General features: G+C 42.2%; 1 protein-coding gene across 6 annotated transcripts in view; it reads left to right on the top strand.

The window, feature by feature from the left end:
- Window positions 1–25,674, top strand: part of znf608 (zinc finger protein 608) — an 89,252-nt gene that overhangs the window by 9,410 nt on the left and 54,168 nt on the right. For all 6 annotated transcript variants that reach the window (XM_080188941.1, XM_080188944.1, XM_080188945.1 and 3 more), the window contains one exon: window positions 17,328–17,580. In XM_080188941.1, coding sequence (XP_080045067.1) covers window positions 17,328–17,580 — 253 coding nt within the window. The remainder of the gene's footprint in view (window positions 1–17,327; window positions 17,581–25,674) is intronic.

Below are 25,674 nucleotides of genomic sequence, written 5' to 3'. Positions count from 1 at the left end.
AAGTTTTCAAGCACAAGCATAGTAATCTATTAAAATGTCAAAGCCAACTTTCGCTATTACATCACTGAAGTGTGCATTTTCTCTGATTTACAGTATTTCAGTTTATATCAAATGGACAAGTTCTATTTTTCCCTAAAAATAAATGATGAAATTGCTGGGGGCCTTTAGAAATGTGTGCTGTGGTAGGTTGCACATTTTCCTTCTGTCCCTTTCTTCCACACTGAGACTTTTTGTATGGGGAATGAAAACACTGGGATGAAGCACTGTGCGTGTGTGCTTTTGACCAGCTGAAATTCACAAATCCTATTTTTAAAGGGAACTCAATTTAAGCATTGTGGAAAATGTGCGCAAACCGCGTATTCAGCAGGTTAAATAGATGCTTGAACCAGCATTTTAATTCAGCAGCTTGGAACATTAACTGGGGCGAGATCTTCAAATTGGATAACCTTTGTTAGTGAAGAACAGAAGATCAGGCCAAGCGATAATTTGCCACTAAAGGGTATTAAAGGAGAAGGACAGCAGTAATACCAAAGGCTGCTTTGTGTCTGTGATGGTTTTTAGTACAGTGTGTCTGTTGCTTTTTTCCCTTTAATCCAAACTAAATGGTCTTGGCAAGTTGAACAAAGCCTTTGCATTTGAATGAAAGGTTGTAAAACTATTCAGACATTAATGCATGGATTAAATGTGGATTGGCTGACAATAGGGCTGTTTGTATCATTTTTTGAGAGCTGAAAGCAAATTCGTGAGGGGAGGGGTGATGTATTTCTCTGGGGTCACATGTCAGGATTGCTGTTCCATTAGTAGGTTTAGCGGGGATGTGAATTGTATCAGTCCTAGCTTTTGACTAAATTGTTCAATTTTTTTTTCTGGCACTTTACAATTGTAAAATGCTGGTTTAGAAATGAAACATTTCTTTCATCATGCATAAAAACATGCATAAAAACAATGAAAATGTATTCAAAAAAGACTTTAGTTACTGGAAAACAGGATGTAGGATGCACTCTGATTTTGCCATTGTCATACGGTTGTCTACATTTTTAAGTTGCTTTGTTCTGAAGGGGACAGAATGTTTACTGGTCCCTTGGTAACTGGGTAGAATGGAACTGCATTATTATCCCTCGCCTCTGCAAAGTCTATTTAATTTGGATGTAAGTATGGTGAATTTTGTTATGTGTAGAGGTAACGCTAAGAACTCAGCAATTGTTTATGTTACCTTCTGAAAGATATTCCATGCAAAATAACACACCCGGGTCTCTACTGTTCAATTTCTCACATTTCTAGTTCATGATTTATTCTTTATTAAATAAACCAAAGACAATTAAACTCTTTGAAGTGAAACAACTTTTCAGATGTTGAGATAAGCTGACTTTGAACAATGAGTGTATATTTTCAGCGAACAAAAGACTGCAAAATCCTTTTCTTGATTGTGGGAGGTGTTTCCTCAAAGAGAACAGGTTTGTCTTGGAAACATCTTGATGACTATTTTGTTCCCCTAATCTGAGTGCTGTAATTGAAGCAGATGGTCATATACTGGCTTAGCTTTATCAAGGAGTGTATTTATTTTTTCTCAACTTTCTCCTGAAGTTTTCACATATGGTGCATTTAGCGCTGAATATTGACTAAGTAGATTTGCATTGACAGGTGAAGCATTTAATGAAATCCTTATTCAGGCCTGTACAGTCAGTATAAAGGCAGAGAGGTAATACACCACAGATGCAGTAGTAAAGTCTCTGGGCACTCTGCTGTATATTTAATAGTGATAATTATTGCCTGTTAATGCCCAGATACAAACCCAGACCAAACGGGACATTTCATTGAAATCCACAGCCTGTCAGTTGCATCAAGCACTGCTGGAATTTGTTTCCTCGCTCTTCCACAGTGTTTCTAAAGATTTTGTCCCACTCTTTGTGCACATTCTGCATCCTGCTGTTTGGCTAGTTGTCTGAATTTACATTTGCTGTTGAGATCCTGAACCAACCTTTCCCATGATGCTGTAGCAGATGCCAGACACGGGAGTATAAAGCAAGCAGCTGTTTCCATTACACCATCACTATATTATCCTACACAATCTGTTTCCTCTGTAAGAACTCTCCTTGCATTCTCTGCTGCCTCTTTTGGCCTTTGTATCTTGGGGATTGCCTGTGTACTTTTAATCCTGACGGTAACTCTTATTAGATTAATCGTCTTCGTACATTCATTTTAAATAAACAAATCCGGCCTCCTCTCCTGACTTGGAAAGTAGATTCCTTCTTTGTCCTGCACTCGTCAGTTTTGGACAATCTTGCCTTTGTAAGGCAATGTCAGAAGTGCTTAGAAAGACCCATCCCTCTCTCCCATTTTTATCCTCACAGCCTTGATCTTTCACTAGCCAATCTCCTGTTTTAAAATAATATGTGACTAATGCACAAAGGAACCTGTTCTACTTCCCAGTGAATAAAGTAACGGCACACTATTGTAGCACAAGATTCGCACAAAGACAGCCAGTGCCAGTAGAGAATTTTAATGTTAGCACTGAAGCCCTTTATCGAGGAAATTAGTAATATTCTGGTTTCAAAAGGCCTGCGTCCAGTTTTGTTTTAAATAAAAGCACAGTTCTGCAAAGCGAATGTGGCAAAAGTAGTAACAGAAATAATTGGTGTCTTGTATACCAGACTCTTATATTACAGTGGTGTAGAGATGTTTGATTGACTGGGAAACTGGCATAGCTATTTGAGTGTTAATGCTGTTGGACAAACTTTTTTGTAGTTAGTGGTTTTGTTTGCTACTGGAAAATCAGCAGATGAGTATCTACGTAGTAGTGTTCTAACATGCTTTTCAGGCACTGCAAAATCTCTGCTTCATTCTGAATTTTATAGAAATTAAACTTCAAAGAATGGAATCCTAAACAATGAATAAAATTTTGTCAAATTAATTGTGCAGTTGGTGTGCAGGAACTCTGGCAGCTTGAGCACAGATAAACATTACAATTATGCAGTTTCAGTAGTAAAATGTTTGTGGTGCTGAAAAGCCAGGGGAGACCTGTATTGGTAAAGATGAGATTGTGTTTTTAAAATTGGGACTTGGGCAGTGAAAGCTCACTTGGTTTCATCAGGAGATAAATGGACGACATATTTCATTTGACTAAAAATACCCAAAGCAAAAGAAACGGGAGTTATTATTATTCTGTAATGGGAGAAGTCATGTGTGATTAGTGTAACATTTTTAATTCCAATCCCAGGGCACTCGAATCGCCTCTGGCTCTTCAAGGTTGTCAGTTTTTTGCTTCCCAATGCCATCTCCTTTACTGTCATTGGCTTTGCTGTTTACAGCTCCTGCACAATGCATTCATAAAATATGAGTAGTGTAAACATTCAAGGGTCCAGGGCAGCAGAATGCACAATGTGCCTCAGGGGTGTTGCCTGGGATTGAGAAATGTTTTGTGCAAGATTACCACAGCACTGCAGCTTATTTATCTTTCTGGGCTGAATATAATGTTTGCAGCAAGAAAACATTGACTACATCAATGCATTATGCTGTGTAATAGGTAAGGGAGGGAAATGCTGAGCATGCAGTGGGTTGAAGGTATGGTTCCCAATAGAGGGGCAAATGGGGGTAGGCGGTGGCAGGGGTTTGCACGGGCAGATTATCAATGAAGGGAGACTTTGGAGGAAGCTGTGCTGAAGGAGGATACCACAATGGGTAGTACTCTCCTTCAGGATACCACCCTGAATGTTGCTAGCAACACAAGTGGCAAAATCTTCGATTATTTTACATTTATGGAAGGTGATATCGTAGAATTTTGAAGTTCAAAATCATTAAACCGGATACTTACCAAAATATATTGCTGCCAATATTATCCCAGCATTTTAGATGCATATATTTAAAGCATAAATTTCTGTTTTAAATATGCAGCAATGTCAGGTTGTTATTTTGCTTACAGATATTCAAGAGCAAATTGTAAAACCTGCTGTGGATAATACACTTTACTGCTGCATATTCACTAACTCATGGGCTAGAACAATATGCTGGTAACCATATGGATATTTAGAAAGGTGGTGACTTGGAATATTATTCCTTCCGTCTATCTCTCTCTCCCCCTCTCTCTCGAGTTGATATTTCTTAAGAAGTGGGAGTCTTGGTCAAAAAGGTGGTCGGAGGGCAAAAGGTTAAGTAATCAACACAATTGCGGTCATTACCCTGTCAGCTTGATCCTGATGCTGCTGCTCTTATCACATTGTAGTCATATGAAGCTGAAATGTGTTTTATTGCCTTTTTAACCACACTCAATTATAATAGAGCCTATGAGCTTGCAGTTGGCGGATGGCCAATGGGAGGAAAGCACATGAATGGTTTAATTGTAGAGCAAAGCATTTGTTTATGGAGAGAAGGTCCGATCTGTTAGCCAAATGTTGTTCGAAATGGGGGTGAGAAGGAGAAAGAGTTTGAGCTGTGATTGGGCTTGCAATGCAATGGTAGTTTCTTATTTTTGTTCACACTGCCTGCAATCTGTGCCCCTTCCTCCCTGCACCCCAGTCAGAACAGGAGGCAAAATGCACTCTTGACGGGTGAGGGCAGTTTACCGCTGACCACAGTGAATGCTTTCAGGAGAACAAAGGGTGGGGGATGGGCAATGGCGGAGTACCTTGCGGGGGTGGGGGAGGGGGGGTGTTTTCCAGAAACTGGACTGCTTCTAACTATTGGGCACCAGTTGTTGGCAGAGTAGGTTTACATCCACTGTGGAGCAGAGTGAGGGTAGGGAGGGAGGGGGGCTAGAGAAACACTCCAGGAAATCAAAGTAAATCCTTGAGTTGTGATTTGAACTTTCTTTTTGAGTGAGAAAAACATTATATGCTGTAAATCTGCCATTGTTTCAGCACCCTAATTAATTAGTGACCCGTGTTAATGGGTAGTTAGGATCTGAGGCGATGAATTTGCCATGCTTGACGTTTTGTGAATAGCTGTTAGACCAGACTGTGATGTATGCCATGTGATCATTTTGTTCCGTCAGGTGGACAGATCCTGAGATTGGCGATGATATGTGAGGTCATTAAAAATGAACTGTAAATTCTGAAACCGTACAAACGTGCATCAAAATCTAAACTGTGCAGTCACGTTGAATACTTGAGCCTTACATCTATGTAATTCCTTTTTATTTACTGGTTTGGGGGAAGGGAGGGGAGTTTGAATCTAAGGACACTTCAGAGACTGGAATGCATTTCCTGCGAGGAATCACTAACATCATTCCTTGCTGTATGCTTTCTCCTGTATTATTAGCGCCTCTGAAGCTTTGCATTTTGTAATTGGTTGCACTAAGCATACACAGCCATAAATCAGTGCCTTAATTACCATATGCAAGCATTAATTTGTATTGTGAATCACTGCTGAGCATTTTGCAACACTCAAACTACTGCTACACTGCTCTCCCTTTGATGGTTTTATGGTTAATTGGAATGAAATGTATTTTTCCAGTGGTAAAGCCTCATCAATATTACACCGTAGTATTGTTGATGTTGCAAATCAATGTAGTGTCTATCTAAGCTGCATTATACAATTTGAATGCTACATGTGTAAACAATACTTCTTTTGACATGACCTTCAATATTGCGCAGAGTTTTATTTGTGGTTGCATTTTGTTTGCACCAAGACCCATTGTCAATTGAGTGGAATGACATTGAATTAAACTGTGCAGATGACACTTGATTGGTAGTCCTGTTGCTACCATTAGAGGGAAAGGAGGAGGTGAATATACAATGAAGCTCTGCGTTTCGCATTGAGAAATCCAAGCTTATTCATTTTCCATCCAGCCTCCAGTGCCCACCCATACACCTGGCCCCAGAAAGTGCCAGGTTAGAATTCTTCCATGGCATTGCGACAGGCTTGCGGCAGGTGTGTGTGTGTGTGTGTGTGTGTGTGTGTGTGTGTGTGTGTGTGTGTGTGTGTGTGTGTGTGTGTGTGTGTGTGTGTGTGTGTGTGTGTGGGGGGTGGGGGGGTGGTGGAGGGGTGGATGGGGAGGGGGGTAGAATTCAACAGGAGTCCAAAAATTGGTTTTATTCCGGCATGAATTTCACATGGGATCTTCGCCTGGTGTTTGCCGTAATGGATAATGAAACCTTCTTGGAGGCTTGCGTGAAAATAATTTGTGTCCCATTAGTGATGAAGGCCCAACCGGAATCTTCCACCGATACCCAATTTTTCACATTGCCAGAAGGAAAACATACGCGTTCACAACACGCTGATTTGATTTATTATTGTCACACGTATTAGTATACAGTGAAAAGTATTGCTTCTTGCACGCTATACAGACAAAGCATACTTTTCATTGAGAAGAAAAGGAGAGAGTGCAGAATTTAGTGTTACAGTCATAGCTAGGGTGTAGAAGAAGATCAACTTAATGCAAGGTAGGTCCATTCAAAAGTCTGACAATAGGAGGGAAGAAGCTGTTCTTGAATGATTGGTATATGACCTCAGACTTTTGTATCTTTTTCCCGAAGGAAGAAGGTGGAAGAGAGAATGACCGTGGTGTTTGGAGTCCTTAATTATGCTGGCTACTTTGCCGAGGCAGCAGGAAGTGTAGACAGAGTCAATGGATGGAAGGCTGGTTTTAGTGATGGACTGGGCCTCACTCATGACGTTTTGCAGTTTCTTATGGTCTTGAGCAGAGCAAGAGCCATACCAAGTTGTGATACAACCAGAAAGGATGCTTTCTATGATGCATCTGTAAAAGTAGGTGAGAGTCATAGCTGATATACCAAATTTCCTTAGCCTCCTGAAAAAGTTGAGGCGTTGGTGGGCTTTCCTAACTGTAGTGTTGGCAAACAACATGGAACAACATGGCGTGCAGAAGACAGGAACTCAAACAATGCCTGGGGCTGCCTCCTGAGTTTGAGGGGGAAGCTGTAAGCAATCCTGGACCACAGTCCACACAGTGGGAAACACCAACCCTCCCGCCCCTGTTCATGTCCCCGCTACTGGACTTAGGGTGGAATTCCCCAGATAGGTGTGCCTGGTGCTCAGTCAAACCTCCATTCATTGTCATGGAACCAGAGAATCCCAGCTGTGGGTAGGATCAGACAGTCTGGTCCATCGTCCCATATAGGCCAATTCCGACGCAGGGAGGATAGAAAACCTGATTTTCATTTGGGAGGCCTCCAAGAATATGGGGTAGAACCTGACTATGGTGGGACTCTGCCCGTTTGATGTGGCTTTTGAGTTTTAGTAAAGAGGATCTGGGTAGATTTCCTAACCCCATGCTAAGGATGTAGGAGGGCAAGTTCTCAAGCTTGCTCTGTTTTTTGTATCCTTGGTATGACACAGCAGAGAGCAGTTGTGTATCCCACTGAGGTCTTTAAATTGGCTCCACTTCTTTGCTAAAATAAGGTGATTGATCCCAGAGGTGATGGATTATCTTATTCTGAAGAGTCAAAGACCTCACTGAGAACAAAGTGTTTCCTTTATCAGGTGTTGAATTTTATTTGGCTAAGAAGGGTTTGGGGGACAATTCATGCGGTGCAACTGCAGAGCACATCAGCTTTTGGCAGCCATTTTACTTCTGAAAATGACCACATGCTAGGGAGGTAAATGGAGCCTCCAGTCTTGGGCTGGGGGGGATAAGGGGATTTTCATCGCCCAGAAATCTATCTCTGGTGTCACCTTCAAGCATTGTGAAGCCTCGTTTCTCTTCACTTCTGTAAAATAAACCTGCCACCCTAAATTTTAGATGGCAAGCGAATTGTACATTTTATATCCTTGCCAATGGGATAAAGAAGTTGACACTTGTCATTTACTGAAGGAGCCCAGACAGTGCTTTGTTCTGTGATGATTATTTCCGTTTTATTGGTTATATCGTCTATGTCAATCTCCAAACATATAAGTTGGCCCTTAAAAATGGAACTGTTACTTTGTGGACTCTGTCATTTGTATCTGCAGAGCTTCATTTTGGACACTTTTAGATGAGTTAAATTACTGTTGTGATGAATGCAAAAAAATTATGAACCCTTCACTTTTTATATGCTATTATGTTTCTCCTGCACCTCCATAGCCAGGAGGCTGAAATCACACAGGATGAGGGGGAAGCTAACAACGATGTCAAAAGTCACTTCTATTTTGTGCTTTTGGTGAATGTGTATCTTCATTGCTGCCTGCAGTAAAAGAACCAGAAAATTATTATAAGGTCAAGAAGAGAGGGTTTGATTGTTTCCCCAACCCTTGAAGCTGAAACAGGATAGCAGCAGGGTAGAATAGGTGTAGGGTGATGCGGCGGCGCGGGGTCGTTGGGCCGAAGGGCCTGTTTCCCGTGCTGGATTGTTCTTTGTTCATTATCTAAAATTCCATTGTAGCAGTGTGATTCAATTCTAAACAATACCAATCACCCAGGACCTGCCCAACACTCATCCAGTCAATCATAGAATCCCTACAATGCAGAAGGAGGCCATTCAGCCCATTGAGTATGTACCAATCACAATCCCACTCAGGCCCTATCCCCGTAAACCCACATATTTATCTTGCTAGCCTCTGACACTAGGGGCAATTTAGCACGGCCAATCCACCTAACCCCACATCTTTGGAGTGTTGGGGGAGACTGGAGCACCCGGAGGAAATCCATGCAGACATGGGCGAATGTGCAAACTCCACACAGACAATGACCTGAGGTCAGAATTGAACCTGGGTCCCTGGCGCTGTGAGGCAATAGTGCTAACCACTGTGCTGCCGTGTCAGGGACCGTATTGACTCAGCACAACCAGTAAGAACAGTATTAAGCACTATTAGTCACAAAATAGGCTGTGTGATATGTTGCAAGACCTGTTCTGGCAGTCTGCCATGATCAAATATTGGACATTATACTGCACTTAACACTTCCTCAAGCTACATCAATGATTGCTGTTCAGGAACATTTAGTCAAAATTAGGAACAAAAGGAAGACATTTTGTTGTTCAGAAGGCAGTGGTGTCATAAGAGGCCTTGTAACCAGTGATTGCATTGCATTATATCAGTTATAGCTTTTCCACATTATTGGGCTTTCCTTTTGCTGTACTTTATTTTTTAAATGTGTTAATATTTTAAAAAGCTTTGGCTGGTGATAGGCAAGCATATTTGTAGAACCAGGAAAAAAATGCAGATATGATTAAGAGGAACTCCCTTTAGCCTCAGTGGGCTAATAGGAGCCATAGAACTCAGCTGTACAGATCAGGGAGTCTCTGGTCTATGCTGAATTAACTGATTTAAGCTGGGATGGTGGTTCAAAGGACAGGGGTATAGTTACAGTTCCCTTCAATGTTCCCTGACTAAGGGAAATCACCCACAGCTTCTACCTCTGACAGCAATAAATTGATGCTATGCAACCCCACTCCCACTCCCTCAGCCCACCAATGAGTGTAGATTCGTGGACATTGTACGTTGACCAGGTTCAACAGTGGTGCCCTCTTGTTGAAATAGGTTGCTGTTGCTAAGTATCTGGATGAACAATGAGTACTTGAGAAGTATAGAACTGTAATCCTGCCTGAGTCAGTAGGTTCCGTGGAGGAGGGGAGAAAATTAATGTGGGGTAGAGGAGCTCCCTTTCTCTGTGAACCATCTTTCAGAACAATCACTTATGGAATAAACTACAGTGGGTGTTGGTTTTTTAAATGTGCACTTTCATCTCTTACTGCCGTGCTGGGTGACATTTAGTTCCTTTTTGTGGCATGAGTGTATCATTTGCTTTGCTGCACCTCTACAGCTTAAAGGAAACATAAAACTGGTTGGACTAATTGTGCTGAGTACAGTTGCCATGAAAGGCATTATTGTTCTGGATTCATTCCTTTCTCTGACAGTGAGCATTGCTTAAAGGTTTTATGCAGAACCCGTGCTCATTTAGGAGATGGAGGGAGAAAAAAATTGGTTTGCACTTACTGGCTGTGCATGTATAATAGGAAGAATTGAGCTTATTGTGTGCTGCTGCCTGTGGTTGTAAATCCTGGTGACGAGCTGTATTTGCTTTCTCAGCTTACCCACAACGTCTGTGACTAATTGAGTGAATGTGAAGATTGCATCCATATGTTAATTACAGATACCAGAACCATCTACTAGACGGGGACTAAACAACACTGTCGGCCACATTTTTACCCCTATTTGAATATTGGTCTGCAGCGAGCCTAATGTAAATGCTTGCTGGTATTGAGCAGACTGGATCTAGAGATTATCATCTGCCTCCATAGAGGGGGTGGGGAGGAGATGGCATTTATCTTTCAATAAAAAACAGGAGATTGCCTATTTTTTTTCTGTACAATTAGTGACCTGCTAATGAAAATTGAGGCTTCACTACTTTGAGACGTGTAATTTTTGTGAATGTGATTGTTAATTACAGAGAAAAATTTGCATTGTTTTTCTGTTGAAACACACCCTTATATGTAAAATGCTAGGGTTTGATTTTGAAAATGCTTCTTTAACTATATGCTGTGAAAAATAACGCACTTCATTTTTAAAAAAAATTGTTCCTTCCTTTAATCCTCAGCCTTTGGTTACAGTTTATTCTTTTCTATGCAGAACATTCCAGGCCTCTTAAAATCTCTGCATGTCTAATGCTGACTGATGCCATTGACCTTGTAAGTCTCCTGCAATGAATTAAAATCAGGAGGTAACTGTGCAGTGCAAGTGTTGCAGTGCAGGTCATTAGAGCTGTATTAGCACTCGGATTTAAGGGGCAGGGAAAAACTCACAATAGTGTAGTGTCCTGCTGGGCACACTCGGCGACAGTAATAGATTTCCAGAGGTTTTGGTAATACTGTATTCAAAGCTTATATTGGGCCACGCCAATGGTCTGAATCATAGAATCCGTATGGTGTAAAAGGAGGCCATGCGGCCCATCGAGCCTGTACCGACAGCAATCCCACCCAGGCCCCATCCCTGTAATCCCAGGCATTTATCTTGCTGATTCCCTTTGAGACTAAGGGACAATTTACTGTGGCCAATCAACCTAAACCCATACATCTTTGGACTGGTAGATTTGAAGGCTATAAATTAAAAATAATCTGCATTTGAAATGATTGTTGACAGTTAAAGATGGGGCAAACACGTAACGTGCCACACTGCCTTTACACCTGTTTGCTGTGTTCTTGGGACTAATAATACTCATGCATATGATGTTATGAATACACATGAGATAAAATTATCCCAAGTGTACTAAATAATAATGTTAGTTCAGTCGGGTAGCATGGTCAGTGTAGGCTTGAAGGGCTGAAGGGCCTATTCCTGTGCTGTAATTTTCTTTGTTCTCTTTGTAAGGCATCTGAATTTCAGAATACTCATTGCAGATTCTGCTGTAATGTGAAGGGTGTAATATGACTTGAGTTGTTTGTAATGTTTTGAGGTGAAACAACCTTAATTATTATGGGCTGAAATGAGTACGCAAAGGATTTTAAATGTTGTTAAAACTGGATGTTCTCATGAAGGAAGCATGAAAACGGGAAGACGTAGGACTGGTGTTTTTTAAAGCCCTTAAATGCTTGTCAGAACGGCAGGGCAAAATTAACTCCAGAGTTCTTACTTTCCTAAATGTTACAGTGATCGCAACAGTGCTTTTGAAAAGGTGGAGGCTATAGACTTTGTAGTTGGTGCCAATTTCTTTCATGGAATAGTTTCATGGAAAAGGCTGGAGGAAATGCTTTACATCCATGGCTGAATCAGCCTGACAAGCTCTCACACCGCCCCCTCCTCTTATTAATATTCCTTTTGATGTGCGCTTGTAAAACAGAGGATTGCCTGTTAATCTGCTGGATCTCTGGAGCTTTTGGCACTTGCCCATAATTGATGTGTTCACATGACTGCTGTTGGAGTACTAATGATCAGATTGGTGGTGGTACCGCAATATCTTTTAGTTAAATTAGTGTTGGCTTTTTAAAAATATATACTTTTTGCCAACAGACTGATGTAATTACAAAATGCCCATAGACTTTTCTAACACCTGGGAACAAAGAAAGAATGCAAATTCAGCGATCAGAAAAGGTATTGGAGAATGCTGTCAATTTTTAATGATCAGGATCACTAAGAGTATACAAAAGGATTTGATTGTAAATAGGTGGCATAATTTTTGGAATGGCTCTGCAGTTAGTTTCAAAAGCCTTGCATTTTTTAAAACTTGTGCGACACAGATTGGTAATTATCGAAATATTTTATAACCGTGTAATTTGAAAAATATTAAACATTTCATATTACAAGCATTAATAAGCAAAGGCTCAGAGCCTTCAACAAGACTTGGACTCCTTCTAACATTTGGGTGCAATTCCAGTTAAGTGTGTGAATCTCTGCAGAGTGGATAACCTAATATGTTGGCTCTTTCTCTTTGCTCTGGTTGCTGTAATGAATCACCAGAATTTTGATCAGTACACAGTAACACGTGGGAATAATCACTTTAGAGTAACACAGTGGAAAGCAGAAAGTTTGATTCTGACATTCTCTCTGCTGCTTTAACAGACTGCCAGGTCCAGCTGTTAAGGTTTGTGCACTTAGTGTTTTGGAAATGGCTCTTCCCTGCTTTCAGTGTGTCCCCGTGCCTTTAATTGTCTTCACAATAGGATGGATGTGAGAGCGGTAATATGAAACTGGGGGAAAGGGGACATTAAATCGATCCTCCCGAAAATACATTTTAAAATGAAGTTGGGATTTTTTTTGTATTTAGTGAACAATGTTGTTATTTTGTGTGGGAATTTTAAAGGGCTGAGTTGCTGAGTTAAACAGATGGTATCAGAGTGTCGCCTAATGGAAATTGCCTCATCAGTGGTGCATTGTTAGTCTTTTTACACTGAATAGGTTTTGTGTCTCCTGTTTCTGTTCTCATTTAGTTTGAATTTTGCCCGTGCGTAAGGGGGCAAAAATATCCTCTAATATGCTGCGCGGGGCTACATTTGATTACAGTCTTCTGCTTGTGGTAAGATTTGAAATGGACTCTCAATAAACAACGAGGAAGCTTTTATCAAAGAATGTGTCTTTCAGTATTAAAACGATCACTGTCTTTCCCTGGAGCTTTATGTGTTCCAGCAGATCTTGCTTTGTTGAGGAAGAAGAGATTCTCTCCTGATATCGGAGCTTTTTAGCAGTGTTAAATTACAAAGTACAGGGTTGGTATAGTGAGAATGTGATACCTTTGCCTATCAGCAATCTTATTACTGTGATCCACATGAATTGCATTGTAAGGACGTGCCTGTGCTTTCACGGAGTGGGTTACCTACTGCAGTCTTGACTCTGAGGAGCTTCTTTTTAAAAATCTGTACACAGGATGTGGGGGTTGCTGGCTAGGCCAGCGATTACTACTCATCCCTAATTACCCATGAGAAGGTGGCAATGAACTGCCTTCGTGAACCACTGCAGTTCATGTGTTGCAGATACACTTAGTAGTCTCACAACACCAGGTTAAAGTCCAACAGGTTTACTTGGAATCATGAGCTTTCGGACCGCTGCTCCTTCATCAGGTGAGTCACTTGATGAAGGGGCAAAGCTCCGAAAGCTTGTCATTCCAAATAAACCTGTTGGACTTTAACTTGGTGTTGTGAGACTATTTACTGTGCCTACCTCAGCCCAACGCCGGCATCTCCGTATCATTGCAGATGCATCACAGTGCTGTTGGGAGAGGGGAACTTTCAGGTGATGGTAAACCCATCCATCAGCTGCCCTTGTTCTTCTAGGTGGTAGAGGTTGTGGGTTTGAAAGATACTGTCTAAGGGGCCTTGGTGAACCTGCATCTTGTAGATGGTCACTGCTCCCAGTATGCACAGGCGGTGGAGGCAGAGTGTACAACTGTTCTGGATTTTACAGCACAGCCCTGTATTCGAGGCAGTTGTCCTGTGATACAGGTTTTTTTTTGCTCAGCAGTTGCTGTTCCATATTTCTGATGTTTGGTTTTTGCACGTGTGCAGCAAACACCTGTATGTGTGCACTGCACTTTCCTCTCGGTAGCCCAGTTTCACAGATTCACCAGCAAACTCCCCACCCCAGGGTCCCCCACACTGCCAAAGTGAATGGTTAAGATGGTGGATAGGATACAAATCAACTGGGCTATTTTGTCCTGGATGGTATTGAGCTTCTTGAGTATTGTTGGCACTGCACACATCCAGCCAAGTGGAGAGTTTTACATCACACTCCTGACACGTGCCTTGTAGATACTGGACAGGCTTTGGGAAGTCAGGAGGTGAGTTACTCACCGCAGGATTCCCAGCCTTTGACTTGGTCTTGTAGCTGAAGTTTTTAAATGGCAAATCCAATTCAGTTTCTGGTCAATGGTAACCCCCAGTGGGAGACTCAGCATTGTAATGCCATTATCTGTCCAGGGAGATAGTTAGATTCTTTCTTGTTAAAGATGGTCATTGCATGCTACTTTTGTGGCATGAATGTTACTTGTGGCTGGTCCTTGCTCAATATAGGCATGGATTGCATCAGTATCTGAGGAACTGTGAATGAACATTATGGAGTCATTAGTGGACATCCCATGATGTTATGATGGAGAGAAGGTTACTAATGAAGTAGCTGAAGGTGATTGGATCTTAGATGCTAGTCTAAGGAACTCCTGCATCAAGGTCCTGGAACTGAGGTGATCGACTTCCTACAACCACAACCACCTTCTTTGTGTTGGGTATGACTTCAACCAGTGTAGAGTTTTCCTGCTGCCTCCCATTCAGAACATTTTTTCTAGGACTCCTTGATGCCACATTTGGTCAAATGCTTGGATTTCAAGGGCAGTCCTTCTTACCTCACTTCTTGAGTTTGGTTCTTTTGTCCATAGTTGGACCAAGGCTGTAATGTGGTCAAAAGCTGAGTGCCTCCTGTGGAACCCAAACTGAGCATCAGTGAGGAGGTTATTGCTGAGTCAGTGCTATTTGCTGGCAGTGTCGATGACACCTTCCATCACATTGCTGATGATTGAGAGTAGACTGATGAAGAGCTAACTGGCTGGGATTTGTCCTGCTTCTTGTGGACAAGATGCAACTGGGTAATTTTCCATATCGTCAGACAGATGACAGTGTTTAGCTATATTGGAACAGCTTGGCTAGAGTCACGGCTTGTTCTCGAGTACATGTTCAGTACTTCTGCCAGAATGTTGCAAGGCCCATAACAGTATCCAGTGCTTTCAACAGTTTCTTGATATCATGTGGAGTGAATTGAATTAGCTGAAGACTGATATCTGCACTTCTGGGATTCTCAGGATGCTAAAATGAATCACCCACTTGGGAACTCCGGCTGAAGATGGTGGCAAATACTTAAAAGCCTTCTCTTTTGCACTGATGTGCTGGGCTCCTCTATCGTTGAAGGTGGGATACTTGTGGAGACGGTGCCTCTGGTTAGTTGCATAATCATAGAATCATAGCACCCTACAGTGCAGAAAGAGGCCCTTTGGCCCATCAAGTCTGCACCGAACGCTTCCCACCCAGGCCTACCCCCATATCCCTACATATTATACCCACTAATCCCTCTAAGGGGCAGTTTCATAGCATGGCCAATCAACCTAACACGCACATCTTTGGACTGTGGGAGTACCGGAGGAAATCCACGCAGCCACAAGGAGTATATGCAAACTCCACACAGACAGTGACCCGAGCCGGGAATAGAATCCAGGACCCTGGAGCTGTGAAACAGCAGTGCTAACCACTGTGTTACTGTGCTGCACACTACCATAACTGTCCACTACCATTCCTGGCAGGTGATAATCAGCAGGAATCCATCTGGTTCACAAAGTTAAATTTTAAAGTTTATTTACTAGTATCACAAGTAGGTTTACATTAACACTGCAATGAAGTTACTGTGAAAATCCCTGAGTCGCCACACTCTGCACCTGCTCAAGTACACTGAGGGAGAATTTAGCATGGCCACCTAACCAGCACGTTTTTTGGACTGTGGGAGGAAACCAGAGCACCTTGAGAAAACCTACCCAGACACAGGAAGAATGTGTAGAAGCGGGGGCCCGCTGAGAGATATCCTTGTTTCTGCCCCCATCGTCTCTCCTGGCATCCAGTGATGATTGTAGACCTTGGCTGGGCATTGTACTAGCAGCATCCATGGTCGCTATGCCCACTTCAATAGACCTGCCTGCCTCTGACTGGCTTTCACTGAGTCTGGGTGCTTTCATCCCAGAAAAGGCCCACCACTATTCATTTAAACCTGAGTGGCACTTAATTTGGTGGACCTTCCCTAAAAGCGGTGATGCAGAGCTCTCGCTGGCTTTCCAACTGGTGGGCAACTCCTTTGTCGCTCCAACTTGCCAGGATGGGTGCAGTTCCAAACACTCTGAAGAAGCTTGACATCATCCAGGACAAAGCAGCCCGCTGGATTGGCACCACATCCACAAACATCCACTCCCTTCAGCACCAATGCACAGTAACAGCAATGTGTACTATCTACAAGATACACTGCAGCAATTCACCAAAGATCCTTAGACAGCACCTTCCAAACCCATGACCACATCCATTTAGAAGGACAAGGGCAGCAGATAAATAGGAACACCACCACCTGAAGTTCCTCTCCAAGCCATTTACCATCCTGACTTGGAAATATATCACCGTTCCTTCTCACTCACTGGATTAAAAATCCTGGAATTCCCTCCCTAACAGCATTGTGGGTCAACCCACAGCACATGGACTGCAGTGATTCAAGAAGGCAACTCACCACCACCTTCTCAAGGGCAACTAGGGATGGGCAGAAAACACAGGCCAGCCAGAGACACCCTTTCCCACAAATGAATAAAAAAAAGTTGGTGGGTGACCGCCCCATCTCTCCAGCTGGTGGGTGAGACCCCCCCCCCCCCCCCCCCCCCCGTATCTCCAGCTGGTGAGTTGCCCCCACTGTCTCTCCAGCTGGCGGGTGCCCCCCCCCCTTCAGCTGATGGGTGACCCCCCACTTCTCTCCAGCTGGTGGGTGAGACGCCCCCCCCCCCCCCCCCCCCCCCCCCCGTCGCCACTGTTAAATACTGCCCAATATTAATTTTCACAAGTGCAACTTTCTCTGGGGTGATTATTGCTTTACATTTGCTCATTAGAGTGTGGCTTTTTTGTTTAGCATCATTTCCCTTCGGAGGAATAATGAGGTAAGACTGATTATTTCTTATGTTTCCTATCATTCTTCAATATTGCACACTGACATTTACTGTATTTATTTGTGATGACATTAATGAGGTTTTAAAACCACACAGTGATTGTGCAGGAGTCTTCATTGGCAATGTGACACTTTCTGTTTTGTATGTGTACTGTAAATTATTTCGACTGTGGCAACAACGTTAAGATGCACTTTACTTGCAGCAAAAAAACCCCCCTGATGCAGCAGCCCTAGACTAGGTCTATTCAATTGTCATTTTGCAGATACATATGGTGATATTTTTCTGTTTTTTTCAGGTTGATCCCTTGTTCACTGTGCCTGCACCTCCACCACCAATCTCTGTGAGCATGCCGCCTCAGATTCTGCCTTCCTACTTCCCTTCTTCGTCCAGCATTGCTGCACCAGTTGAGCAACTTTTAGTAAGGACTCGTTCAATGGGTATAAACACGTGTGAGGTTGGAGTAGTGACTGAGCCGGAATGCCTTGGACCTTGTGAACCAGGAACCAGTGTAAACCTGGAAGGGATTGTGTGGCATGAAACTGAGGAAGGTAAGTGGTTTTAAATCGCTTGCATGTTTTGTTTGTGATAAAATCTGAGTTACTTTGTTTGATTAATGAGGCTGGGCTCATGATCGTTCATAAGGTTTCGATTTAAGAGAAAGCTAGATAAACATAGATAAGGATAGAAGGCTATGCAGAGAGAGTTCGAGCTTGTCCAATATCTAGGATTGGATGCATGGAAATTTCCTTCCAGCTAAATATTGGGAAGACCAAAGCCATTGGTCCCTGCTGCAAACAACATTCCCTGGCCACTGACTCTGTCACTCTCCCTGTTAATACTCTGAGGTTGAGCCAGACTGTTCACCACCTCAGTGTTGTATCTGACCCTGAAATGAACCACATAAAATGCTATCACAAAGACTGCCTATTTCCAACTCTTAGGCTATCAACCAGTTCCACCCCGTCTCAGCTCATACCTAACTTTTTATTTGCTCTCTTTACAGCTGATTATTCAGGAGCATTCTGGCCTGGTGCCCCATCATCCAACCGCCATAAATGTATGATAATTTAAAATTCTGCTGCCTATGTCCTAACTCGCAGCAAATCCTATTCAGCCATCACTTCTGTGCTTACCGACCTACAATGGTTCCCAGTTAAATGACATCTTGACTTTAAAATTCTCATCCTTGTTTTCAAATCCTTTCACAATCTCATCCCTCCCTATCCCTATAACTTTCTCTAGCCCAGAAGCCTCTGAGATATCTGTGCTCTTCCAATCCTGGCCCCTTGGGCATCCCTGATTTTAGTTGCTGCAACATCTGGACTGTTTTCCTCCCTAAACGTCGCCTCCTCTTTTCTCCTTTAAGACACTCCTTATTTTTCCGAATGTCCGGTTACCTGACCTGACATCTCCTTTCTGTTTTGGATAATGTTGCAAAGTGCTTTGGGGTGTTTTACCAGGTTATGGGTGCTACATAATTGCCAGTTGTTGCTGAAGAGGGTTGGGAGGATGCTGGTATTGGACGCGATCTAGTTGTCCAAATGGGCTGTTGCTGTGTGACGAATGCTTTGTAAGAGTTCAAGGGATTTCTTTGAGGTAAAATGTAATAATTGGGTAACCAGGAATAGAACACACCTTGCCAGTTTTCTTCCTCATTTCCTCACAACGATTAAAGGCATTGATTTTTACTGGGATACAATTCATGCTAATTAGATGCAGAAGCTGATCAGACATTCCGTGTATGAAAGTAACCTTCTCATATCTGAGGATTGTGTGATCCTAGGCAGTGAGTATTGGGAAGCTCTTTGACCTTATCTATCTGACCCAGTTCTGTTTTACCCTGACGTCCACTGGTGTACTTTCTGACTGGACATTAATTAGGTTCTGGAACCTGAAGATGATTATTTCCCTTCACTACCCTGATGTCAATTGCGGCAACTGCTACTCCAGCTGAGAGCAGCGAACCCACTGCAGGTTGTGAGCAAACATGATTATAAACTCAAACCCTATTTCAGTGCATTTCTCAAGCTGCTTTCACATTGTGTGAGAGGCCATCAGAGTGGCAGCAGCAGCACTAATGTCTTGCTGATGATTGCCCTTCCGTTAAGTCTGGAAAATTTATATTCAGTTTGCTGGCTTTGCCACTAGATAAGGTCTGAGCACGATGTAAAAGCAGATTTTGCACTCAAAATGTACAGCAAGTGAAGATCTATTTAAAAGCAGTAACTAGGCAAGGCCGTCAACCTGATTTAACTTGTATTTTTGCTCGTTTTAAGTTGCTGTAGATTTTCCCACCTAGGGGGTCACACAGAAAGTTAAAAGTTCAATTTGTTTGAAGAACCTCATAGTCCCCCCTTCTTGTGGGTTTGTGATCAGCCAGCATTGTTCTGCTTCCATTGTGGCATTGTATGTAATGGAGGACAGCGTTGGGTAGTGGCTTTCCTTCCTGTTTTATCTGAAATACTGTAAAACATTTTTTATCACGTGCTACCCTAAATTGGAGAAATGAATGGTTAAGGTTTACACCACCAGTGCATATGATATGATGGGAAAAGAAGCTGTCGATATGACAGATATGTAATGACGTGTGTGTGTCATGTCTTCATAATGAGGACAGAATTGGGCCTTAGCACCCTTAGTTAAAATTAAAAGTTGGAACATATATGTGTTCAATAGCTTTGGTTTAGTGTTTGCCTTTTTTACAACATTCATTCTTTGGGTCAACTAATAAAAGGAGACTTTCCTTTTAAATGGTCAATGACTATAACGCTAAAAATAGCTGGGGGCTTTTCTAAATTCAATACAAAATATGATGTAGTGTGCTGAGAATAACTAGATTGCTTGAAATGCTTGCCTTCCAGCGCCAGAATGTGTGGCTGTTTGTGGTGCAGTAAGAGAGCCTGTGGTGACCTTAATAGAGTTATTCATGGTGAATCAAATACCCTTCTGACCCACTGAATATTTTATGCTTGATCAGAATTAACAGTTGAGGAGAATGAGATTACTGTTTACTACTACAGGCAACATTTCCCTTTACATTTTTCTCCAGTTTCTGAAGTTTTTTTTCAAATGGCGTTGAGGTAATAATCCTTTTGTCTAAATCTGCAAAATTACATGGAGAAGCTGAACTCTCCTCCCTCGCTGACCAAGTGGTAACAAACAGAAGATATAATTGAATCATGTAAATTAGTAGCTCAGTGGACGAATGGTAATAATCAGGAATATGCTCCCCGTGTTTATCAAAGGATTAAATTGCATACTGGGCTAATTAAACTTCGCAAGAATGAGGTCTTTTCTGCTGTCCTTCAGATAGAAACAGCGGAGGGAATGTGTAGAAAGAAATGGTTTGGATTTGGGTGCAAAACAAGCTTTGTTTTTACAGTGGAAAATGAGGTCAGAGGCTGGTGGTTTAAAAAAATATTTAATGTGTAAGACTGTTATTGAGAAATTTCTGTGGTGCTGCTGTGAGTTTTCTCCTTCCATCTTTTGAGTTGGAATGGAGTGCTTTGGTGTGATTGGTTGAGAAAGTGCTAACCATCTTGATTGTTTGCCAGTGGCCATTCTGTCTCTTTTGTGTTACTAGAATTTGGGTATTTTTCTAGCAAATAAAACAGTGTAGTGCAAGGAAATGGGAAGGATGCCAAGTCTTCTCAGCCTGTTAGCAGTAGAAAATAAATGAGTCCTACATTCTTAGTGAAAAGATGATCAGTTCTTTACTAATACGAACGAAACAGAGCTTATTATTATGTGAAAGTTCCAATCATTAGGAGTGGTAATTTGAAGGTTGGATGGGGCTATTGCCTAAGGCTTGAATTGCTAAGAGAACCAGCACAATGGACATGTAGAAACAGCTCGGATGTCACACTGAATGAAAGGCAATTCTTTCTCCAGCTCTCTGTTAAACCATTTGCACACAGCAAAAAGGAAACAAATGGGCTACTAAGCTCCAGAAGATGGCTAATACTTGGCGTGACAAATTGCCTCAGGAGACCATTACATAAACTGTCAGACCTTCTCCTGGCTGTGATTATCTAGTGTGAATGGAGAGGAGAGGCAAGATTTTCAAAAGCATCTTTCCTAAATAAAGAAGAAAGGTCAGGCTTTAATAATGTTTGTATACTGTAGCAGTGATATGAATTTTTGTGTAGCTATCTGCAGCCCCACTAACCACGGCAAAGAATTTCCCATACTGGGTTTAGATGTGCAATAGACATTAATGGATTTAATTCGGCTGAAACAGGGAGTTTCAATGTATTCATGAAGCTGGAAGCTAATGTATGCTTTACTGTCTGTGCAGCCATTTTAAGCAGTAATAAAATAATAGTGCTTTTTAATATATATAATTTTGCTAATGACATTTAAGCTGTTTGCTAAAGACAAATGTAAAACATTAGAGAAAGATTTAAATTGTTAATTCAGGAGGAGAGAGGAAGGTTGAATTTTCCCTACAGTGTCAGGGGATGTCACAGTGCTTCCTGCACTGAATTAACATATTCAATTTCCCTAACTTGAAACTCAATAGACTAAAAATGCCTCAGTGTTCAGCAGCGCCCAGGATACTCTGCAGTGTTTAACTGGAGCCTATAAACAGCTTGGTGCAGAGTCCCGAGCATGACAGGTTGGGTGGATTGTGAACAGTATTGTGTGGATGTGTATGAAATATGTAACCGGCTCGCATTAGTCGCCTCCTGCCAGACACAGAGCCTCGACGCAAGGTCCCCTGTGCTTCTTATACATACACAACAAAATTATTTCATCCTTAAACAAACATTAAAGGAACAAAGGCGGGGGGGGGAGGGGTGGGTGGAGAGAGAGACGGAGCAGTGTGAGCATCACAAGCTTCAAGGCCATGGGTGTGCTGTAGAGTGGGATAATGAGGCTCTGTCATGGGGGTGAGGGGGGGGATCTAATGGGAGGCTTGAGTAGGTTAGCCTGTAATAAAACAGACTTGATTCAGAATCGCAAAGCTAAAAAATTAAATGGTCAAATGGAAGGTGTTAAATGATGGAAGATGAAACTGTTAGCCTATTATGAAGAACGGTGTGGGTATCGAATAGGTTAGTAGTTAGAAGGGGGAATTGTGTGCGGCTGAAATTACAGCTTAGGGTTTCTCGCTGCTAGTTGAACAAACAGAACCTGCCTTGAATAATTTATAGCTGATATCTGAATTGCTTCACAAGTGCTGCAATATTATTATAGCCTCAAACCCCAGCAGCGGTGGAAACTCTTTGGCTGTGCTGATGGCACAGGAAGTGAAGATGCCAAAAGGTGCAGGGGTCAAAAGCGGGAATGCCAGTGACTTTATAACACAACAATAACAACAAGAGTCATCTTGCATCCTGCATCTTTACAGATGCAAGAAACCCTCCTGGGAAGCCCGGCTAAATTTGCTTTGAAATGTAGATAAAATAACAGGCCATTAATGGTCTTTGCCTGGGGAAGGTCAGTTAGAAAGCGCCAACTGAAGGTCACTCAAACTCTAGTGCCATTTAACAGCTTTCCTTCAGAAGCAAAATGTTGATTTTGCCATAAGGCAAGTTGGTATTCCTATCACAGGTTAAGAACAGAACTTTTCAATGTCACTTTGTGGTGTTTTCAATTGCTGCTGCCTCATTATATTTAAAAACTGGAAGTATAAATTATGGCCATCAGTTTGAAAATTGAAATTGTGCTGTTGATCGCTGGTGTTCCTATTTTTTTCAAAGTGGCAGTGAGGTCACAACCAGCAGCTGGTTGTTAATGTATGATGGTGTAAGCGCCCAGGTCATTGGCTGAGATTTTCCTACCCCACCCACCACCAGGATTGTCCAAATCCCACGGAAAATCAATGGACTTTTGCTGGGCCACTGTATCCCCCACCCGGGGTCTCACCATGACACAGCCAGAAAATCTCAGCCATTGGTTCCATACTTGTTGGTAACAGCTAATGATGAAATGTATGGTGGGTGATTATACAAGCAGCTACCTTGTTTGTGCAATAATGTTGTTTTAACATTTCTTCACGCGGTATGAAAATATTTTGAGACTTTAACTGAGTCACTTTTTTTAATTCATTCACAAGATGTGGGTGTGGATAACAAAGCTCACCCTTAGTGTTAACGTTTCGAGTCCATATGACCCTTTTTCAGAAGGGCCATGTGGACTTGAAACATTGGGCAGGATTTTCCAGTTGCGTATGCCCCAAGCTGGAAATTCCTCCCTGGGATCAGCGGGCTTTTACAAGGTCTGCTGAATTTTCTGTCCTGCCCGGTAGATTCCCACGGCGTGCGCAACTAGAAAATCTCACCCATTTCCTTTTGCTGCAAAGATGCTGCCAGATCTGCTGAGTTTATCCAGCCTTTTCTGTTTTTATTTCAGATTTCTAGCATCCGCTGTATTTTGCCTTTATTCTAGACCTGTTCTGAGCTTTGCTGAGCTTTGTCTATAGCATTTCATTGTTTAACATGCACCTGGTCCTGTGTTGTAACTTCACCAGGTGGACACCACGTTTTGTGGTGTGCCTGGTGTTGCTCCTAGCATAACCTCCTGCACTCTTCATTGAACCAGGGTTGGTCCCCTGTCTGGATGGTGGTGGTGAAGAGTAGGGTATACTGGGCCACTCATTATAATGGGATATAGTTTTGCTGCTGATGATGGCCCACTGTGCCTCATGTGTGCCAATTTTGAGTTGTTGCATCTGCTAGATCTGTTCTGAATCCATCCCATTTAGCACAGTGAAGGAGAACCTCAGTGTGAAGATGGGACTTCTGCGGTGGTCAGTCCTACCTGTACTGTCTGGACAGATACATCTGCAATAGGTAGATTGGTCAGGATGAGGTCCAGCAGGTTTTTTCCTCTTGGTTCTCTCCCACTGGCTCCAAGCCCACAGTCCTCCAGAGCAGGGTCAGCTAAGTAAATTGTAGTACTACTCTGTCACCCTTGTTCGTGGTTTATGAAGTCCCCCACCCAGAGTACATTTTGTGTCCTTGCTAATTGAAACTGTATTTCCGGCTGAATGGGATTCCGAGAGTGGCGTGCTACAGTGGGGTCCACATTCCTGGATTCAGTCTAGTCCTTGGCTTATTTTATATGAGCTTTAGTGGGAAGCTCGAAAGTGCAGGTCTTGCAGCCATGTGCGTCTGATAACCTCAAAGTGAAAGGCGCTGAATTGGTAACACAAGCCAGTGAAAAGATCCAATGTAAAAAAAGGTCTTTCTGGCAGCTTGGCCACAGCAAATCCATGGGATACAGGAATTAAAGGCTGATTTTATTTTCCTGTTGAGATTGCTGAAGTTTTAAATGCGCACACTTGAAAGCTGTGCTGCTGGAATGTAGCTGGTATGCTGTCCAGATTACAAATCATGGCTCTATCTTTGACAGCGGCTTGTGTGAAAAGTGGAAGTAACTTAGTCTTACTGAAACTGTGAGGCACTATTTGCTTTGGCTCATGCCTTGCATGAACCAGTTTAGTCAGGAAGAGAACTGAGTGGTGTTGTTTGGATTAACCAAGATGTCTAAACTTTGGAGGGGATCTGACAGTTTTTCACAGCTTGTTCAGTTGGTCGACAGGTATTGTGAATTATAGATGAAATATATATTAAAATTTAGGTTCAGCACCCACACAAACTCGTATCTTGTGTACAATTCAGCTGATACTATTATACAGAGAGAGACGATCCTCCAAAAAGTCATAAATTAAAAAACAATCATCTGTTGCCCTGTATTGATCACGAACTAAAGTTTACACGGGGACTTTGGATTTTAAGAGGCAGCAGAATGTTTACATGTAATTCATCCGTTGTGTTTTGTCATCAAATAAATCCTGCAGCAAGGAATCAGTTAAGATTTCTTACAAACCTTTCCTTTGCACTGTTATTTATTTTCGTGTCAAGACCTTTTATTCATTGATTTTGGAACTTCCAAATGGGGCTCCGTTCTACCTCGCTTTGCTGCCTTGAAGCCTAGAGGATGGAATTTTCTCTTATTAAAAAAGATTTCTTATGGCTAGACTAATTGTAAAGTTGCATTTCCTGTCAACTGCCTCATTACGTTGATGTCCAAATCGCTGAAGCTTGTTTGTAAAACAATTTATGAGCAGGGCGGTGCTTTGTGAACTGTGGGCTTCTTTCGAATCTCAGAATGGGAACTGAAAATGCTGGAAAGCCTCAGCGGGTTCAGAAAGCGTCTGTGGAGACTGAAACAATGGCTCGGATTTTGAAGGAGTGTGAGATGGCAAGGGGCAGTGACAGTCTCTCTGAAACTGGCTGTAATTTCAGGGTATTGGGCACACGTGCACTCTGTCACTCGGGATTTGAATACAAGCTGTGCTGTGAGTCAGAAAGCACTGGAATCATTGAGAATTGTTAGAATCTCCAAAAAAAAGGTTACACTGTTCAATCAGATGTAAATGGGCTTTTAACAGCAATGTGATTAATAAAATATGATGAACAACAGAACTGGCCCTGAAAGAGTAAATTTATACACTATTCATAAAGTGCTGCTTAAATAATTAATTAGTATATTTTTAGAAGTGATTTTATATTATTGCTTTGTTTCCTGTTTGCGCTTTATGAAAGTCCTTTAATGTGATTGGCTGCTTGGACAGCCATGCCCCAGAACATTAACAGAGTTTCTGGAGTATTAGACTAAGGGTATCACCACTA

The sequence above is a fragment of the Carcharhinus amblyrhynchos genome, chromosome 5 (genome assembly GCF_965287045.1).
Source record: "Carcharhinus amblyrhynchos chromosome 5, sCarAmb.v2.hapA, whole genome shotgun sequence".
Classification (NCBI taxonomy): Eukaryota; Metazoa; Chordata; class Chondrichthyes; order Carcharhiniformes; family Carcharhinidae; genus Carcharhinus; species Carcharhinus amblyrhynchos.
This window is presented reverse-complemented; position numbering and strand designations above follow the sequence as displayed.